General features: G+C 36.9%; 1 protein-coding gene across 2 annotated transcripts in view; it reads right to left on the bottom strand.

Moving 5' to 3' along the window:
* LOC123547489 (nucleoprotein TPR-like) overlaps positions 1-16,931 on the bottom strand; it is a 21,975-nt gene extending 5,044 nt beyond the window's left edge. Inside the window, exons 1-8 of one of the 2 annotated variants that reach the window (XM_053551728.1) lie at positions 16,775-16,931; positions 12,249-12,634; positions 10,401-11,913; positions 8,894-9,151; positions 6,034-6,445; positions 5,421-5,508; positions 3,706-3,950; positions 1,220-1,525 (exon numbers count right to left, since the gene is read on the bottom strand). In XM_053551728.1, the coding sequence (XP_053407703.1) occupies positions 1,220-1,525; positions 3,706-3,950; positions 5,421-5,508; positions 6,034-6,445; positions 8,894-9,151; positions 10,401-11,913; positions 12,249-12,634 (3,208 nt within the window). In that variant the 5' untranslated portion in view covers positions 16,775-16,931. Of the gene's footprint in view, positions 1-1,219; positions 1,526-3,705; positions 3,951-5,420; positions 5,509-6,033; positions 6,446-8,893; positions 9,152-10,400; positions 11,914-12,248; positions 12,635-16,543; positions 16,564-16,774 lie in introns of those variants that run through there. The other variant, XM_053551729.1, reaches the window with a different exon arrangement.

Genomic DNA, 16,931 nt, shown 5'->3' with positions numbered 1-16,931 from the left:
AGATTGCTTGTTTTACAACCTTTCCATTGATAAACAAGAGCTGTCTCCATAGGATGACATATGCCCCCGATGGCACTTTGAATGAGTAGTTATAGCCAATGTTAGAGTTTAGGACCTTTGACCTACGGAGCTGGGTCTTGCGCGCGACACGTCGTCTTACTGTGCAACACATTCATGCGTAGTTATTTTAAAATCCATGCATGAATGACAAAGATATGGACCGGACACGCCCATCAATGCACTATCATGAAAAATGATCTTTAACGTCTAAGTGTGACCTTGACCTTTGAGCTACGGACCTGGGTCTTATGCGCGACACGTCGTCTTACTGTGGTACACATTCATGCCAAGTTATTTGAAAATCCATCCATGGTTGACAAAGATATGGACCGGACACGCCCATCAATGCACTAACCTTTAATGTCTAAGTGTGACCTTGACCTTTGAGCTACGGACCTGGGTCTTGCGCGCGACACGTCGTCTTACTGTGGTACACATTCATGCCAAGTTATTTGAAAATCCATCCATTGTTGACAAAGATATGGACCGGACACGCCCATCAATGCACTATCCTTTAATGTCTAAGTGTGACCTTGACCTTTGAGCTACGGACCTGGGTCTTGCGCGCGACACGTCGTCTTACTGTGGTACACATTCATGCCAAGTTATTTGAAAATCCATCCATCGATGACAAAGATATGGACCGGACACGCCCATCAATGCACTCTCCTTTAATGTCTAAGTGTGACCTTGACCTTTGAGCTACGGACCTGGGTCTTGCGCGCCACACGTCGTCTTACTGTGATACACATTCATGCCAAGTTATTTGAAAATCCATCCATCGATGACAAAGATATGGACCGGACACAAAAATTGCGGACAGACTGACAGACGGTTCAAAAACTATATGCCTCCCTTCGGGGGCATAAAAAATTATTGATAAAATTTGTGTTTTAAGGAAGTTAAAGCCGTTAGAAAAACATCACTGTTAACAAAAAACATGGACGCTCGGCGCCTGCCCACCCGATCTCTGTCTTATCAGTCCTAAAAATAGAAAATGCAACGGATTTGTATACAAACACGATCACTCCTATTGTATTGTAAAAATGTCACATTTCTTTCTACTCAAAGAGTTATATACTGTCAATTTCTGTGAAGTCTCCTCATATTGCAAGCATTTGGTTCTATAACAGTAAAATCAAGCAAAAGAAAATTATACCTTTCAAGTGATTTTCTAGTTCTTCTGTTCTTGTCTTTGTTGCTTCTCTTCCTACTTCATCATTCTGGCTATCTACTTCCAGTTCCTGTACCACTGGTTCCTCTATCTGGTCAGCTGGTTTCTGTCCTTTCATAACTGCTTCCTGTTTCTTTACAAGAACTTCTTTCTTGTTTACTGGTTCCTGTGCCTGTTTCTGAGTGGTTTCAGGCCTTTTTGAAACTGGTTCCCTTTCCTTCAAGGCTGGAGGTTGAGTTTGTGCAAACCTTTCTGAGACTGACTTGCTCAAGTGTTTTGAATCATCAGAGGCTGAAAGAAAGCAATTCATAGCTCAATGTTGCATTTAATGCCACTTCTCAATAGTACTTCAGTTGTGCAACATCAGTCAGTTAGCTTCACTAGTGTTTCTGTATTCTGTACCAGCACTACCAAAACTAGGTGAGATGGTCATGGTAAAGATTCTCCAAGATAAGTACTGAAATCTGTTAAATTTTTTTACAGGTGCTCCAAATCTCTTTGCTGTAGCTTCAAAAACAGGAAACTAGGCCAGTAGGTCAGGGTTAATAATATTTAAGACGAGTATTGAAATCTGTATCAAAAGTTCTACATGTGGTCCAAATTTCCATGCTGTATCTTCAAAAACAAGAGGGTCATGATGACCCTGGATTGCTCACCTGAGTAATATGGGCTTCATGTTTCAAATGTCAAACTGATGATAAAATATTGCGAAAGTCAGTAGGTCACATTCATGGTCAATGAAATTCAGTTTTACGATTTGTGTGCAAAACTGTGTATGTCATCAAAATTTCAAGGCTGTATCTTAAAAAACAAGAAAGTAGGTCAGCAGATCAAGGTCACAGTCAAGTGACATCATATTACTTGGGGTTATCAGGTAATCATAATTAAACAGTCTTGGAAATAGGATCAGATGATTTTTTAAGTATTTTTCCTATATAACTTGCATAATAACTAAGTGACCCCAGGGTGGGGCCTCTTTTAACCCCAGGGGCATAATTTGAATAATATGGGTAGAGGACTACTAGACAATGCATCATACCAAATATCAAAAGCCTAGGTCGTATGGTTTCAGACAAGAAGGTTTTTAAAGCTTTTTCTTTTACAAGTCTATATAAAACTTTGGACCCCCAGGGCAGGGCCTCTTTTCACCCAAGGAGTACAATTTGAACAATTTTGGTTGAGGACCATAAGAAAATGCTAGAAACCAAATATCAAAGGTCTAAGTGTTGTGGTTTCTGACAAGAAGATTTTTAAACTTTTTCTCCTATATAAGTCTATGTAAAACTTGGGACCCCCGGGGCGGGGCCAAATTGGACCCTAGGGGGATAATTTGAAAAATCTTGGTAGAGGAACACTAGATAATACTACATACCATATCTCAAAGCCCTAGGCCATGTGGTTTTGTACAAGAAGATTTTCAAAGTTTTCCCTATATAAGTCTAAATAAACCATGTGACCCCCGGGGCGGGGCCATATTTGACCCTAGGGTGATAATTTGAACAATCTTGGTAGAGGACCACTAGATGATGCTACATACCAAATATCAAAGCCCAAGGCCATGTGGTTTCAAACAAGAAGATTTTCAAAGTTTTCCCTATATAAACCATGTGACCACTGGGGTGGGGCCATATTTGACCCTTGGGGGATAATTTGAACAATTTTGGTAGAGGACCACTAGATGATGGACAACGGACATTGTTGACGGACAACGGACATCAAGTGGTCACAAAAGCTCACCTTGTCATGAAGACATTTACTGGTAAACTGGATTTTTTTTTTACTGAAAATGCGGCTGGGGAAGGGCTTGAATTACTTTTTTTAATATACATTTTTTGTAAGAAGTTGTTTCAGTAAAAGAAATATTATCATGCAAATAAAGTCTCCCACTTTCTCAACACTACTGTAAAAGCAGAAATTTTTACAAGGGTTTAATTTTCGCTATATTCGTGAGGTCCTGCATCTCGCGAAAATTCATTCTCCCGTAAAAAGTCACCATTAGTATAATTCAAATTCAAGTATACCATTTTTAGAAGTTCGCGAATATTTACTCAAACCATTCTCAAAATTTCAAATTCATGAAATTACGACCTAGCGAAAATATGTGCTTTTACAGTATTTACTAATCCAAATTTATGTTTGTCGAAAATATTATATAGCTTTTATTACAAATTTGATGATTTTTTTGCACGTTTTCCTAATATCTAATTTTCTTTGTCCTGTTCTTGCTGGATACACACAATTGGACTGTTCATTACATCCTACCCATGTTTATTTTTATTTTATGCATTTTTTTACAACAATTTTTATACTTAAAATCATTATAAAATGATAATTCATGTAGTAATATATATAGACTTTTTATTTGATCTGAAATTTGAACTTCTTGAAAAGATGAGATCAATACCTGTATCAATCAGGTTCAAAAAGATCTTTGTTTTTGATTCCAGACAATCTTAATAATTTTTTTTTACCTTCTATAGCTAGCCCCATTGTTTTGAAAAGGTCCTTTATAGCTTTCTCTTGAATAGAAGTAACTTTCATTGTCAGCAAATAGTAATCTTCATCATCATTCAAGTTTTCCTCATCCACTGCCTTCGTTAATGATACCAAATTATATTCCCAGCCTTTCTCTGCGTACATCTCTTTGACATGCTGCTCTTGTTCTAATGTGGCATATATCAACAAGTCATATAAAACATTCCATCCTGGGTTTTTCCTGCAAAAAAATAAATGGGGTTCAGTCCATGAATTATCTCCTTGATGATAAACTAAGACATTCCGTTACTTTAAAATTAGAAAAACTTCTCACAAAGTACTTTCCCCTTTGAATTTACTTTTTCTTAGAATTCATACGAAACTGAGCACAATTCAATCTATTTTAATAAACCTGTAGTTGTTTTGTTGATTTTCAGGGAAACTAATCTTTATCCAGGCCTTTTTAAAATAATTTTGGAAATGCCACCAACACTGGTGGAATTAGAAAAATGTCCTCAGAATTTGTCTGAATTGGGAAAAACTGAAATGTAACGTGATACATTTAAAGATAGAAGTTTTGGATTATATAGATGGTATTTTAATAATAGTTCAACAGTAAACAGTATCTGTTGTATACTCCATACACAACACAGTTACTGTAGCAAAACTATTATAAAACGCAAAACCCTGTGTGTTAATAATCATTTGGAAATTTTCATTTCAGAATTGGGGAAAAAACCTACTTTTTGGCTTTGGGACTGCCGAATTTTACTGCAGGTAGCTTTATAGGGGGAAAAAGCCACTATCAATAAAAAAATTTATATAATTTTTCTTGAATATTTGTGCCTATTAAAGAGTCCTTGGTATCAAAAGACCAGCTTGACTTTTAGATCTGTAGATATTTAAAAGCTTGACAGACCAAACATATCATCAATTCATGCATTCCATATTAACAGATCATAAAGAAAGTTTGTTTGTTTGTTTATCAAATAATAAAGGCCTTTGAATGGTTTGTTGTCTAATCTATCAAGGTTCAGAGTTTAGATGCGTAGGAACTGAACCACAAGAGCAATAGCCCGAGTGGTTAAATACTATATTCAAAGCATCTGAACGATAAGATAACTATGTAAGGCCTTGATTGTTTTCATTCTTACATGCCCACTGAAATATTTTGATAAATATTATGCTGGACTTCATTTACTCGAGTAGTAATGAACCGGACACCATACGGCAATTTTAATGTCGTAATTGACGTCATAATGCTCTCTTACCAGTCTGCATGTCAACGGTTGTTTATCGCAGAATATACAGAGCTTGTTTTCCTTTTTGCTTAGCAGGCAATCAAATCAAGCCATGTTAGAATTTGCATAAAACTTCATTTTTCAATTGTATTTCAGTTGATGATAAGTAGTTAACCTAACCAGAGTTCCAGGATTCTGTACCAGTACAAACCTCTTCTCTGCAAGTAAATGCCAACTTCCCCACAGAATCACAATGTCTTTTATCATATCATCACGGAGAAAATACACCTCACCAAGATACCAAACTCCTGACCCCGATCTGTAGATCTGTGCTCACCCTGTTTTTTTTTAACCAATTTACATTAGTTGATCAATATTACAGCTGGGTAACAGATAGAAAATATGTACCAAAGTACCTGCAGGTACAGAAGTACTGGTTTTGAACATTAAAATCGGTATTGTTATAATACCTGACTTTCACAACATGTGCTTTCCCATCTTGTCCACCCTCAGGAATGTGAATCTCCACATCTGACTCCTCGTTTGGAAGTTCCCAACCTAAAATAGTCACATGAAAATTACAATGTCATGTTAACCAACGGCTCCTAAGAAGTAAGTATCACCATAAGGACTGAGACCCTGTTTCACCTGTTACGAAAATTTTTTATAATTAACTTTTCATTCAACAAATTATGTTACTGTGAAATCATTAATATTCGTGGGGGACTAATTTTCATGGATTTTGTGGTTAAGTCAATCATGGAATTTAATCCCAACGAACAAGTAAAATTCCCATTCATTTAATGTTTAAAATTTGAAATCCACGAAGTCATATCCAAAAGAAATTGCCGTTTTGACCAAAACCACGAAATTTTATTCCCACAAAATTAAATGATTCCACAGTAGTTAAAATATCTATCAAACAGTTGTTAAAAAGTTTCAAGTAAAGCGGGGGGGGGGGGGGGGGGGGGGGGGGGGGGGGGGGGGGGGGGGGGGGGGGGGGGGGGGGGCAGCATTATTTTAACAGGAAGCAGTTTCCTTTTCAAATCAGTTCTAAATTCTTCAAAAACCAAGCCTATTCACCTTTGGACTCTGCTTGACTTCGAGTCCCATCCATGTTCTTCAAACCAGAACCTGTAATCTGGATGACATGTGGCTGTCTTTGATTCTCCATAATATTTATTTGATGAATTTTGTGTTTGACTTTATTTCTGAAATCACGGGATCGTAAAGTGGCTGTGCCAGACACACGATTTTCTCTTCGTTTTTCTTCAAGTAATCTTTTCTGCTCTGCAACACTTAGAATCCTCTTGTTTGATCTTCGCTCGATTCCGTTATCATTCACACAAACCTTGCATGTCGGGTACCAGCGGTGTATATCCCATTTCATTTCTTCCCAGAAGTATTTGAACGCCACATTCTGGTGTGTTATAAGCTCCGAGCAGTGGGTACCATTGCGTTTCAGATGGAGCTCTGTTACTAGTTTCAACTTCACCTATGATATAAAAGAGAAAACATCATTGTTTTAAAATTATAAAACTATGTTTCAAGACCAGACTCAGATTTCAGCCTTGTCGATGTCAGGACTTAGCTCCAAATCAATTAATTAAACCAGGTGTCTAAGACTAGAGTCTCGTCTTCAATCTCAGTTTTTGGTCCAACCTGGAAGCAATACAAAGTTTAAACTTACCAAATTGGCGCAGATTCAAATCAAATGCACAAAATAATTTTGCATATTCATGAAATTAGTTCAATTTAGGGTGGCACAAACTAAGAATTCAAAGAGGACTTCAAATGATTATGAACAAGTCAATGGAAAAGAAATCAGAACTGGCATATTTTTTTTTAAATTCTTACGAATAAACAGACTTCCACATTAAAATTTCATCATATACTTTAGTGCACTTCATGGTTTATACAATTTATGAATAAATGTACCGTAGGTACTTTAAAGTTAAGCCTGTCCTTGTATTAAGCTGTATTCTACTTTAGTTTACACTTCTTAAGTATCTTTTTTCAGTTGCAACTCTTAGTTCAAAACAGTTTAACTATAGCTTCATAATTTGATTGTCAAATTTTGAAATAAAATCCAGTATGTAGAAGACAATGTTCAGCATAGCATTTTCCGTGCATAGGAATGTATCCAACTGACATACGTGCCCTCTACAGAAGCTTGAAACTTCTTTCTATTTTGCATTGTATTTCAATGGCACTAACGCTTCTGTATGTTTGCTACATGATTGGTTAATTAAAAAGAGTATTTATATAGATAAAAAAATTCCTGAACAAGAGCTCGTCGAACATGAAATGCCCCCCTTAATGCATTCAGTAATTGCACAAGGAACAGAAATTATTTGCTCACTGTAAACAAAAGTTCTACTGTTCTGATTCAATGTGACACTGACCTTTGACATATCAAATTGACCTCAAAATCAACAGGGGTCATCTGCTGGTCATGATCAACCTCGCTATCAAGTTAAGTGATCCTAGGCCTAAGCGTTCTCAAGGTATCGTCTGGAAAGGGTTTAACTGTTCCGGGTCAATGTGACCTTGACCTTTAGCCTACAGATCTCAAAATCTACGGGGTCATCTACAGGTCATGACCAACCTCCCTATCAAGTTTCATGATCCTAGGCCCAAGCATTCTCAAGTTATTGTCTGGAAACGGTTTAAATGTTTCGGGTCACTGTAACCTTGACCTTTGACCTACTGACCTTAAATTCAATAGGGGTCATCTGCTGGTCATGATGAACCTCACTATCATCTTTCATGACCCTTGGCCCAAGCGTTCTCAAGTTATCGTCCAGAAACCGTTTTAACTGTTCATGGCCAATCTGACCTTGAACTTTGACCAATGACCTCAAAATCAATAAGGGTCATCTGCTGGTCATGATCAATCTTCCTATCAATTTTCCTGATCCTTGGCCCAAGCGTTCTTGAGTTATCGCCCGGAAACCGTTTTACTGTTCCTGGTCACTGTGACCTTGAACTTTGACCTACTGAACTCATAATCAATAGGGGTCATCTGCTAGTCATGACCAACCTCCATATCAACTTTCACAATCCTAGGCCCAAGCAATCTTGAGTTATCATCCGGAAACCGTTTAACTGTTCCGGGTCACTGTGACCTTGAACTTTGACACACTGACCTCAAAATCAATAGGGGCCATCTGCTGGTCATGACCAACCTCCTATCAACTTTCATGATCCTAGGCCCAAGTGTTCTTGAGTTATCATCCGGAAACTGTTTAACTGTTCAGGGTCACTGTGACCTTGACCTTTGACATACAGATCTCAAAATCAATAGGGGTCATCTGCAGGTGATGAACAACCTTCCTATCAACTTTCATGATCCTAGGCCCAAGCGTTCTTGAGTTATCATCCAGAAATGGATTGGTCTACATACATGCTTTAAATACAATAAATGTCAAGTCTGACACCAATCTGACTAAAGTACATCTCCTATTACGCTACGCATAGGATCTGATAACGAGCTATTGATGGCCTCGTTCTGACAACCCTTCCGCTAGCCAATTAAAAGTCAACTTACAACATTCTGCAAGCTTTAAAAAGCCTTGGTATTTGATATTAACTATTTTTATGTAGAAAATTGTCAGATAGCCGGTTAGCTCTGTCGGTAGCGCTCTTGCTCTGTAAGCGAGAGGTCCCGGGTTCGAGCCCTGGTTTAACTGCAAATTTTTCTTACTCTTTGACTTTCGAACAAGTTGTCTGATTGGTTCAAACAAAAATAGATTTGCGAAAATAAAAATAGCAATCTTGGAAATCCAAAATATACAGAAGACGAATGTGAATGGGTCGTTCTCAGATCTTCGTTTAGAAGATCAAGTACTTTAGTCAGATTGGTCTGACACAAGACTGAAAACTTACAGACAAGACAAAGCTTCCTGAAATGGCAAACAAATGATACCACACTATATGTTACCTCTGGATTATCATCATGAATGACAATTTGCCGGCCTTTGTAACGAGAGGGTCGTCTATACAGAACGTCATCCACTATTTCAAAGTTTTCAGACATCTCCATCAACTTGGAATGTGAGAAACCCTCTGCTCCAGCTCCTACCTTCAGAAAGTTTTCAATGATTCTGGTCTTCAAGACGCCAGGTACGTATATAACATCTTTGTAAAAGGAAACTGAACCAGTTACGTCCATTACTTGGTTGTCATTTTGCCTTGCAATCTATAAAAAATATTGTACTACTGTATCTTAATTCAAGGTAGGCAAGTCATTACAATACTTAGACCTGTATGGATTTCAAGATGGAAAAACAAAAAGAGAGCCAAGAAACTGATTTCTATGTCCAAATAATACAGAAACCAATGATTATTTTACAAATGTGTATTATATGAAAGCTTTGTATATCAACAAAACGATGTTTTCAAATAATTAGAATATACACATCATAGTCTTATCTGAGTAGGTACCGTATTCAATACGTTCTTACAAACATAAACATATATTAGTTTACCTCCCTTGAATCAACTGATGAAAATAATGTATAGACTTTAGTCATAACATAATAGCTTGTTTTCATAAAAACAATAAGGATATACATGTATATTATCTGCATATGGTTTACCTTTGCACCAATGCATCTGTATTTTTTATGACCTTAATGAGAAAACTTGACTTTATAAATAGTTAATTTGACTATTTTGCTTGTGCACCTTAAATAATCTTATGATTTAATAGAGGATATTACATGAGTGTCTTTTCATACTGAATTTATTAAACAAGTTGAATGAAATAATAAAATGCAAGGCTCTAGTGAGCATTTTATCAATTTTATTCAACGAGTTTAATAAAATCTATGTGGAAAGTCACAAATATGATATCTCTTTTATCACAGGTTAGCCTTTCCTGTAGAACTAGAAACATAAACAAATTCTACTTTCTTTTACTATATACACAAGTCAATTTGACCAATGTTGCCTATACTGTAAACAACGTTGACATCAAAGCTTTATTTCGCTAGTGTATTATCATTTTTATCTAATGGTTTCATTACACTCCCTGGACGCCAAACATGTGATAAAGTGAAATATTTCCTGTCATAGGAGAGGAGATACTGCATTTTTTCTTGAAACAAAATGTGCGAACAGATCTTATAATTCATCAACAATTTAGGATTAAATGAGGTGTAAGGTGTAAATATATTGTCATAACTGACCTACAGTTATACGACTCCAAAATATTTGTCCCTAACCAATTCTTGATAGAATAACTCTTGCATGTGGATCACTTTGGTTCTCACCCCTAATCACATCCAAATGCCTTACTGAGGTACTTATATAAATACACTCTAAACTCTTCCTAAACCCAAAGAGAGACTGATGAAGCTTATTATATTACAGTATTTAAAGTGTGAACTCAGATGGGCTGACATAACAACCTAAAAATATATATATGTGAGATATTATTAACACACCTCTTGCAAAGTTTGTTCTTCACCCGAGCCTAGTACAACAATATTGCCAGATTCTTCTGATTCTAGGTTTCCTTCTGCATTAATTTTGGCTTTGCCACCAGCTTCTTTCTGCTGCTCTTCTTCCCCTTCTTTGATGATAAGAACGTTAAGGACACCTTCTTCTGTTTCTATCTGCGTCATCTCACCTTCCACTTGTGTCAATTCCTTTTCAGCTTCAGCTGTTCTGGTTTCATCTGCCACATCCCCAGTATGGTTTTCTTCATCCTGCTTGTCTTCAGTTTCTGTTTCTGTATATTCATCATGTCCGTCTGGCTCATTTTTTACAACAAACTGTTCAGGTTCCTCAGTATTATCAGAATTTTCCACTTGATCTTCCTGCTTTATCTGTTCAGTTTTGACAATTCGCTGTTTTCTAAACTCAGCCATTTCCATTGCAGCTTCAACTGCTTCAATTTGTGCAACAGCATCTGTCATTTCCTTAGTTACCAGAGACTGTCCTTTTGAAACAGTTCCAGCCACTACACAATACTCTTCATCATTTCCACCTTCCTGCATAATTTGGTTTGTGTTTTCCGCTGTCACAGTCTCTTGGTTCACAACTGCAACAGTTATTTCTGTGACCTCTTTATTTGGACCAATAAGTCTTATAACTTGATGACCCTCTTGTTCAAGACCTTCAGCTGGCTCAATATCTGTGCTATCATAACTCACTGGAACAGCCGCAAGTTGCATATTAGAACCAGATGGCTCTTCTTCATTCATTTTTTTCAAATGTCTCGACTTCACCTGTTGAGCCTCTTCCTCATATTCTTTACCATCATACATAGCTCTTTTGCCGCGCTGTTCACTGCATATTTTACAATGTGCCATAAACTTTCTCACATCTACGGACATCCCTGTCCAGTAGTACTTCTCTCCAATCCTGTTTAGTGTCTTATTTAGGCCATGATGTGATCCATCCTCATCAATGTGACATTCAACCATAACTTTCACCTTTAGTGCCGGAAGATCATCATGAATTACTAGTCTCAGTCCCTTACTTCCGACCTTATTTCCCTCATGGTACAATTCATCGTCAATTATTCTATACTGGGCAGCAGGACCTCTTAGCCCACATTTCATATTTGAGGTGAAATCATCTGGGTAAGAACCGTCTCGGATAAAAGCTTCAATCTCTCTGGACCGGAAACGTTCTGGTATGGGAACGATATCGGGTACGTTCATAACATGACAAACCTCCTCTAAATCTACCCCATCAGACTGTCCCAATGTTTCAACAACATACTCAATATTATTGGAATCGATCATTATTCCGGCATCAGCCTCTGCAGATTCTAAATCGATTTTCCTTTCAGCATTGACAATGAAGAAAGTTTCGGGGGGTGTGGGTTTCTTGACACGTCCAAGATTTTTTATTTCTTGCTGTGCCTCATTAGAAACTTGAGCTTGTGCTTTCTTCTTGTCAATATTTTTTCTCTCAAGTTCAAGCCACTCATCTGCAGTGAATTTTGACCTAAAATCATATCGAACAATGGCTTGATATGTATAAACATAGTTAAAAGAACGCTTCAAGTTTTAAGGTATCAACTACTCATAATTTGTATGAGTACACTTATGTTGTATTCTAAACTTCTTTCATGACATCTATTCTAAACTTAAAGGCCTATTGGACAGTGCTGTATAAAGATCTGAAGTAAAGTATTTGATTTTTGTTCAACTGAAAATTTTGTCTACCAAGACCATCACTATCATGTATACATAGATCTATGCTTTTTTAAATATTTTGTGTGTAACAAAATCAGAGTGCATGTACAGTAGTCTAGAACAGAGAATAAATTCTCGAAGTACCTGTTTTTGCACTGAATGCACTGTTTCAGGTACATCTTCACATGTGCTGAAATACCCTGCCAGTAGTAAGTGTCGCAGACATTCTTTATCGTATTGTTCATCCCAAGATGGTTCCCTATGTTATCCACATGGCATTTGGCAATAATTTCTGCTTTTTTCTCAGGCTGGTCATCATGTACCACCATACGAAGACCGTATTTCTGATACTCTCTCTCTGTACCATGTCTGAACAGCTCTCCGTCCACGATTCTGTAAAGCAGACTGGCCTGCCGTAAAGCATTGCGTTTATTGTTTTCTTCAGCATATTCGCCAGTGATGGCCCCTGTCTTTATAAGATCTTCAATGGTGCGGGAATGTATGTGGGACTTCTTAAAGAGAGGAAGCATCTGAAAAAGTATTAATTCATAAATTATGAAGCCCTGACCCTAAACCATAATTTACGAAAATGAACCTATATTTACGTGCGTGAATGTAGGTTTACGGGCCTAAACCTATGTATACGAGCGTGAAACAAGATTTCTCGAACAAAAGTATGAGTTTCGGTCATAAACCTAGGTTCACGTTTGTAAACTATGGTTCACGCCCGTAAACCTAGGTTCACGCTCGTAGACCGTTATCCTGTGTTTTCACTCATATATATAGGTTAATATTTGATAATCCTAGTTTTTCGACCAAGAACGTAATTATTGGATAATTGGCTTGCCGTGAACAATGGTTTACGGACGTGAACCTATGTTTACGAGCGAGAACCTATGTTTTTGACCGTAACTTGGGTTTACGAGCGTGAACCATAGTTTACGAACGTGAACCCAGGTATACGTTCGATAAACTAGGTTTTTCGATTGAACTATGAATTTCGGTCGCTATCCTATGTTCGCGAGCGTGAACCTTTATTCACGGTCGTAAACCCATGTTCACGGTCATAAACCCAAGTTTACGGTCGTTAACATAGGTTCACGTTCGTAAATCATGGTTCACGCTCAAGAACCCAGGTTTACACTCGTAAATATAGGTTCACGCTCGTAAACTTAGGAGAACGACCGAAATTCATAGTTCAATCGGGAAACCTAGTTTATCGAACGTAAACCTGGATTCACGGGCATTATTAAACTATGGTTTTCGTCTGGTATCTTAAGTTTTCGCTCGAAAATGTAGGTTAGTATTTGAAAAACATAGTTTTACGTTCGAAAAACCTAGTTTATCGATCGTTAAACCTGGTTTTTCGACCGTGAACCAGGTTCACGTAATTATTGGACAATTGGCTTGCCATAGGCGGAGGCAGACAAAAAATAGGAGGTGCACAAGTTCATATCATGGTAAGGACTGATGCAAGGTTTCATCAATTTATATGAAATACCTTTTGAACTAAGCACGTCACAAGTTGAAAATGTGCATTTTTGATTATTTCAGGGGTCATAACTCTGGAAACAGGGGGCGAAGCCAGATGAAAAATAGGAGGTGCGCAACTATGTATCATGATTAAGACTCAAACAAGGTTTCACCAATCTATATCAAATACTTTTTGAGCTAGGCACATCACAGTGACGTCACAAGGAGAAAATGTGCATTTTTGACTATTTCAGGGGCCATTACTCTGGAAATAGGGGCGGAGCCAAATGAAATATAGGAGGTGCGCAAGTTCATATCATGATAAAGACTAAACCTCGGATGGACGGATGCATGCACGGATGGCCGCACAGACAAGACCAAATCTATATGCCCCCACCACTCATGAAGGGGCACAAAATGGTAAGCGGGTTACAACCAGTGGCTTATTACTTTCTGACACTAATTAACACATATTACTTTCTGATACTAATTAACACATACTAATTAAATTATTACCATATCAAATTCTGTCTGGAATATCTTTTTAAGTAGTAGGCCAAATCAAATGAACATATGTTTAGCTATAATTATTTCTAGATAAGTAATAAACTGTAGAAAGGCATGGACACTGATGACATAATGACTTAATGTTATTTTAATGATTTTCAAAATAAAAATATATCTAAAATCTAGAACTGGTCACATTATTACATCTCTAAGAATGAATTTATGTTTAAGACTAAGGCACCACCGACCTTTTTTGAATTTGTGCAATTTAGTGTCACTGATGGTCTGCTGTGTATTGCAACAGGTATTAGTGTAGATATCCTCTCACATCTGTTCACAACATATTTCTATTTCTGAAGATTTAAAGTCTCTTCTTTTAGACTATGCCTTATATTCAATTCCTTTGAAGTATCTTCATGAAAATTAAATTTCAATTTAAAGCAGAAAGTAAGTCTGATCAGTATTTCATGACTTTTGGATTTTTGAATGCCTCCGGTTTTCCTAATAGTAAAATGCAGATACAGGTAAGGCTCAGGGGGATGGCAACCATAAAATATCAGATCATAAAATAAGCCATCCCGATGAGCTGAATGAGTAAGGCTACTGGACAGTCAAAATAATTCGATGTTCAGATTGTTTTATATTTGTGACCGTCAAAACTTCAAAAGACCAAAATAATGGAGGATAAATCACACTACACAGTCATGTAAAGTTATTGGTTTTATTGCTTGCGCATTATGCTGTGTAGACGCAGTAAACATTAGTAGTGTACAGTACATATCGGTCTAAATCACCTGAAAATTCATAATTTTGATAATTTTTATATAAATCAGTAAGGAATTGAATCCCCTTTTGCATGTTTTAATACATTAAGTTTGATTTTAATTGGCCAATTCAAGCCATAATCTGCATTTAAACCTACAGCAGGTGTTAGTTCTGGCTACCATAACTTAACTGACGCTATTTTTATTTTCTGATGGTCGCGTCCATTAAGTTATGGCGAAACCCCATTTGGTTAACTAACCAGTATCAAACCGCAACATCTCGCACACTTCTCTCGTGAGAAACGGATGACGTCATGCAACAGTTCAGAGCACATGGTTATTTTTGAAAATCAAGTTCAAAATTTCACTTATTAATGCATTTATTTTAATCATAAACATAACCAATTTCGATAAAAATTCATTAAAACATATCCTAGAAAGTTAAGTTCTCAGAAAAGGTCAATAAATAACAATTCTATACCGAATATTGGTTTTCAAATGAAGAGTACCCTGATCAGGTGACAACTGCAATGGCGGACACAATATTGCAGACAGGGGTACCAATTTGAAACTTGTGTGTATAACTTGTGTTCAAATTATGTTGCATGGATTATTTTATACCAGATCAAAAGAAAAATTAATTAGAAACATTTTAAAATAAAAGGGGAGTTCATTGCATTTCATTTGAAGAAATTATAGCGTGACAGACTTCTGGCACGATTCCTGGTTAGGTTTCAGTACGGGATTCGTTTCAGCGCAGAGATCCATAACAGCATATAAACATCTCTGAGCTGAATATTTTTAGCTAGTAAAGTGTTGGCAGAATTTCCTCCACTATTTTGGTGTTTAGGGTGTTTGATGTGAGTGGAGATATATATATTGCCCACATGAAAAAATTGTCTCAATATTTCCCAAGACCGCATCAAATTAGTTTGACTAGCCCACTAAATACATGTCAATAGCAGTGACATCACTATGACATCACGCGGAATACACATCTTCTTTGATCTGCTGGTGTCTCTTTGATCTGCTGGTGTTGGCACACATTAAAAGAAACAGTTGTCAAACAGGTTTAACCAAGTTTCTGATGGCAGGTGTCAAAAATTTGCGTAAATTTCAGTTACGTTATTTTAGTCACAGAAAGTACCAGTGATAATATTATGTTTCTAAAGTTTGGGTTTTGAAAAATACTAGTAAAATTAAGTGGATTTAAAGAAATGTCTCGAGCCAGTCAAGGTAAGATACTCCAAAAATAATGTGTAAGCTAATGTAATACAAATTTATCCCTAAGTACTGCTTTGTTTATAAACTGTCAGTCTACAAAACAAGTGTCACCTTAGCACTTCTCGGTAATCTGAAGTAGGCGGAGCTTAAATTATGTGATCGTGTATTCCAGTCAAGTGTCAACAGGCAGATAGCGGATAAATGGAGGAGTGTGGATAAAAAAATTGGTCGACTTGAATTTCGCTTTGATGTTAGATTAGAGTGAAGTGGGGAGCTACAAAGGGCCTATTTCGCTCAAGTCGCTCCCTAGCTCAAGCCCTGATAGCGAGTCAAATGTTTTTACGCTGTCCCTAAACGTCCTCCCATTATTTGTATAACCTAGAAATAAAAATTGCGTCTGCAGAAATCAAAGGTGTCTGTGGCAGAAATATCCCAAGGTTATCAGCATAAAAATCAATTTTCCAAACTTACTCAATTATCCAACAGTCAAAATATGACGGGACCAGAAATAAAGAAAATATGTTTTGCAAAAATCCTTTACTAATCGATTGTCATTAGAACCTTAGAAAGCTCACAAAATGAAAATATAACGGCACGGTGCCGTGTAAAAATTATGAAAAGTACGATCAACCTTTTGCATAATCACCGACGTAAGACGTCGTTTAAAAATTACAAAGAAAGAACGTTTAAAAGAAGAAATACCTTTTCTACTTTCTTTTACACAGTCTATGACCTCATAGTTGACAATAATATAGCCGGCTAATAAATATTTCTTCTATAGTATTGTCAAAATTCCGATCAAAGTTTTAGCGTGAAATTCAAAATGGTGGGAGAATCACTTGCAAAAATGGCGGTCACC

The sequence above is a fragment of the Mercenaria mercenaria genome, chromosome 9, assembly GCF_021730395.1.
Source record: "Mercenaria mercenaria strain notata chromosome 9, MADL_Memer_1, whole genome shotgun sequence".
NCBI classification, from domain to species: domain Eukaryota; kingdom Metazoa; phylum Mollusca; class Bivalvia; order Venerida; family Veneridae; genus Mercenaria; species Mercenaria mercenaria.
Note: the sequence above shows the minus strand (reverse complement) of the source record. Positions and strands in the feature narration are given on the sequence as shown.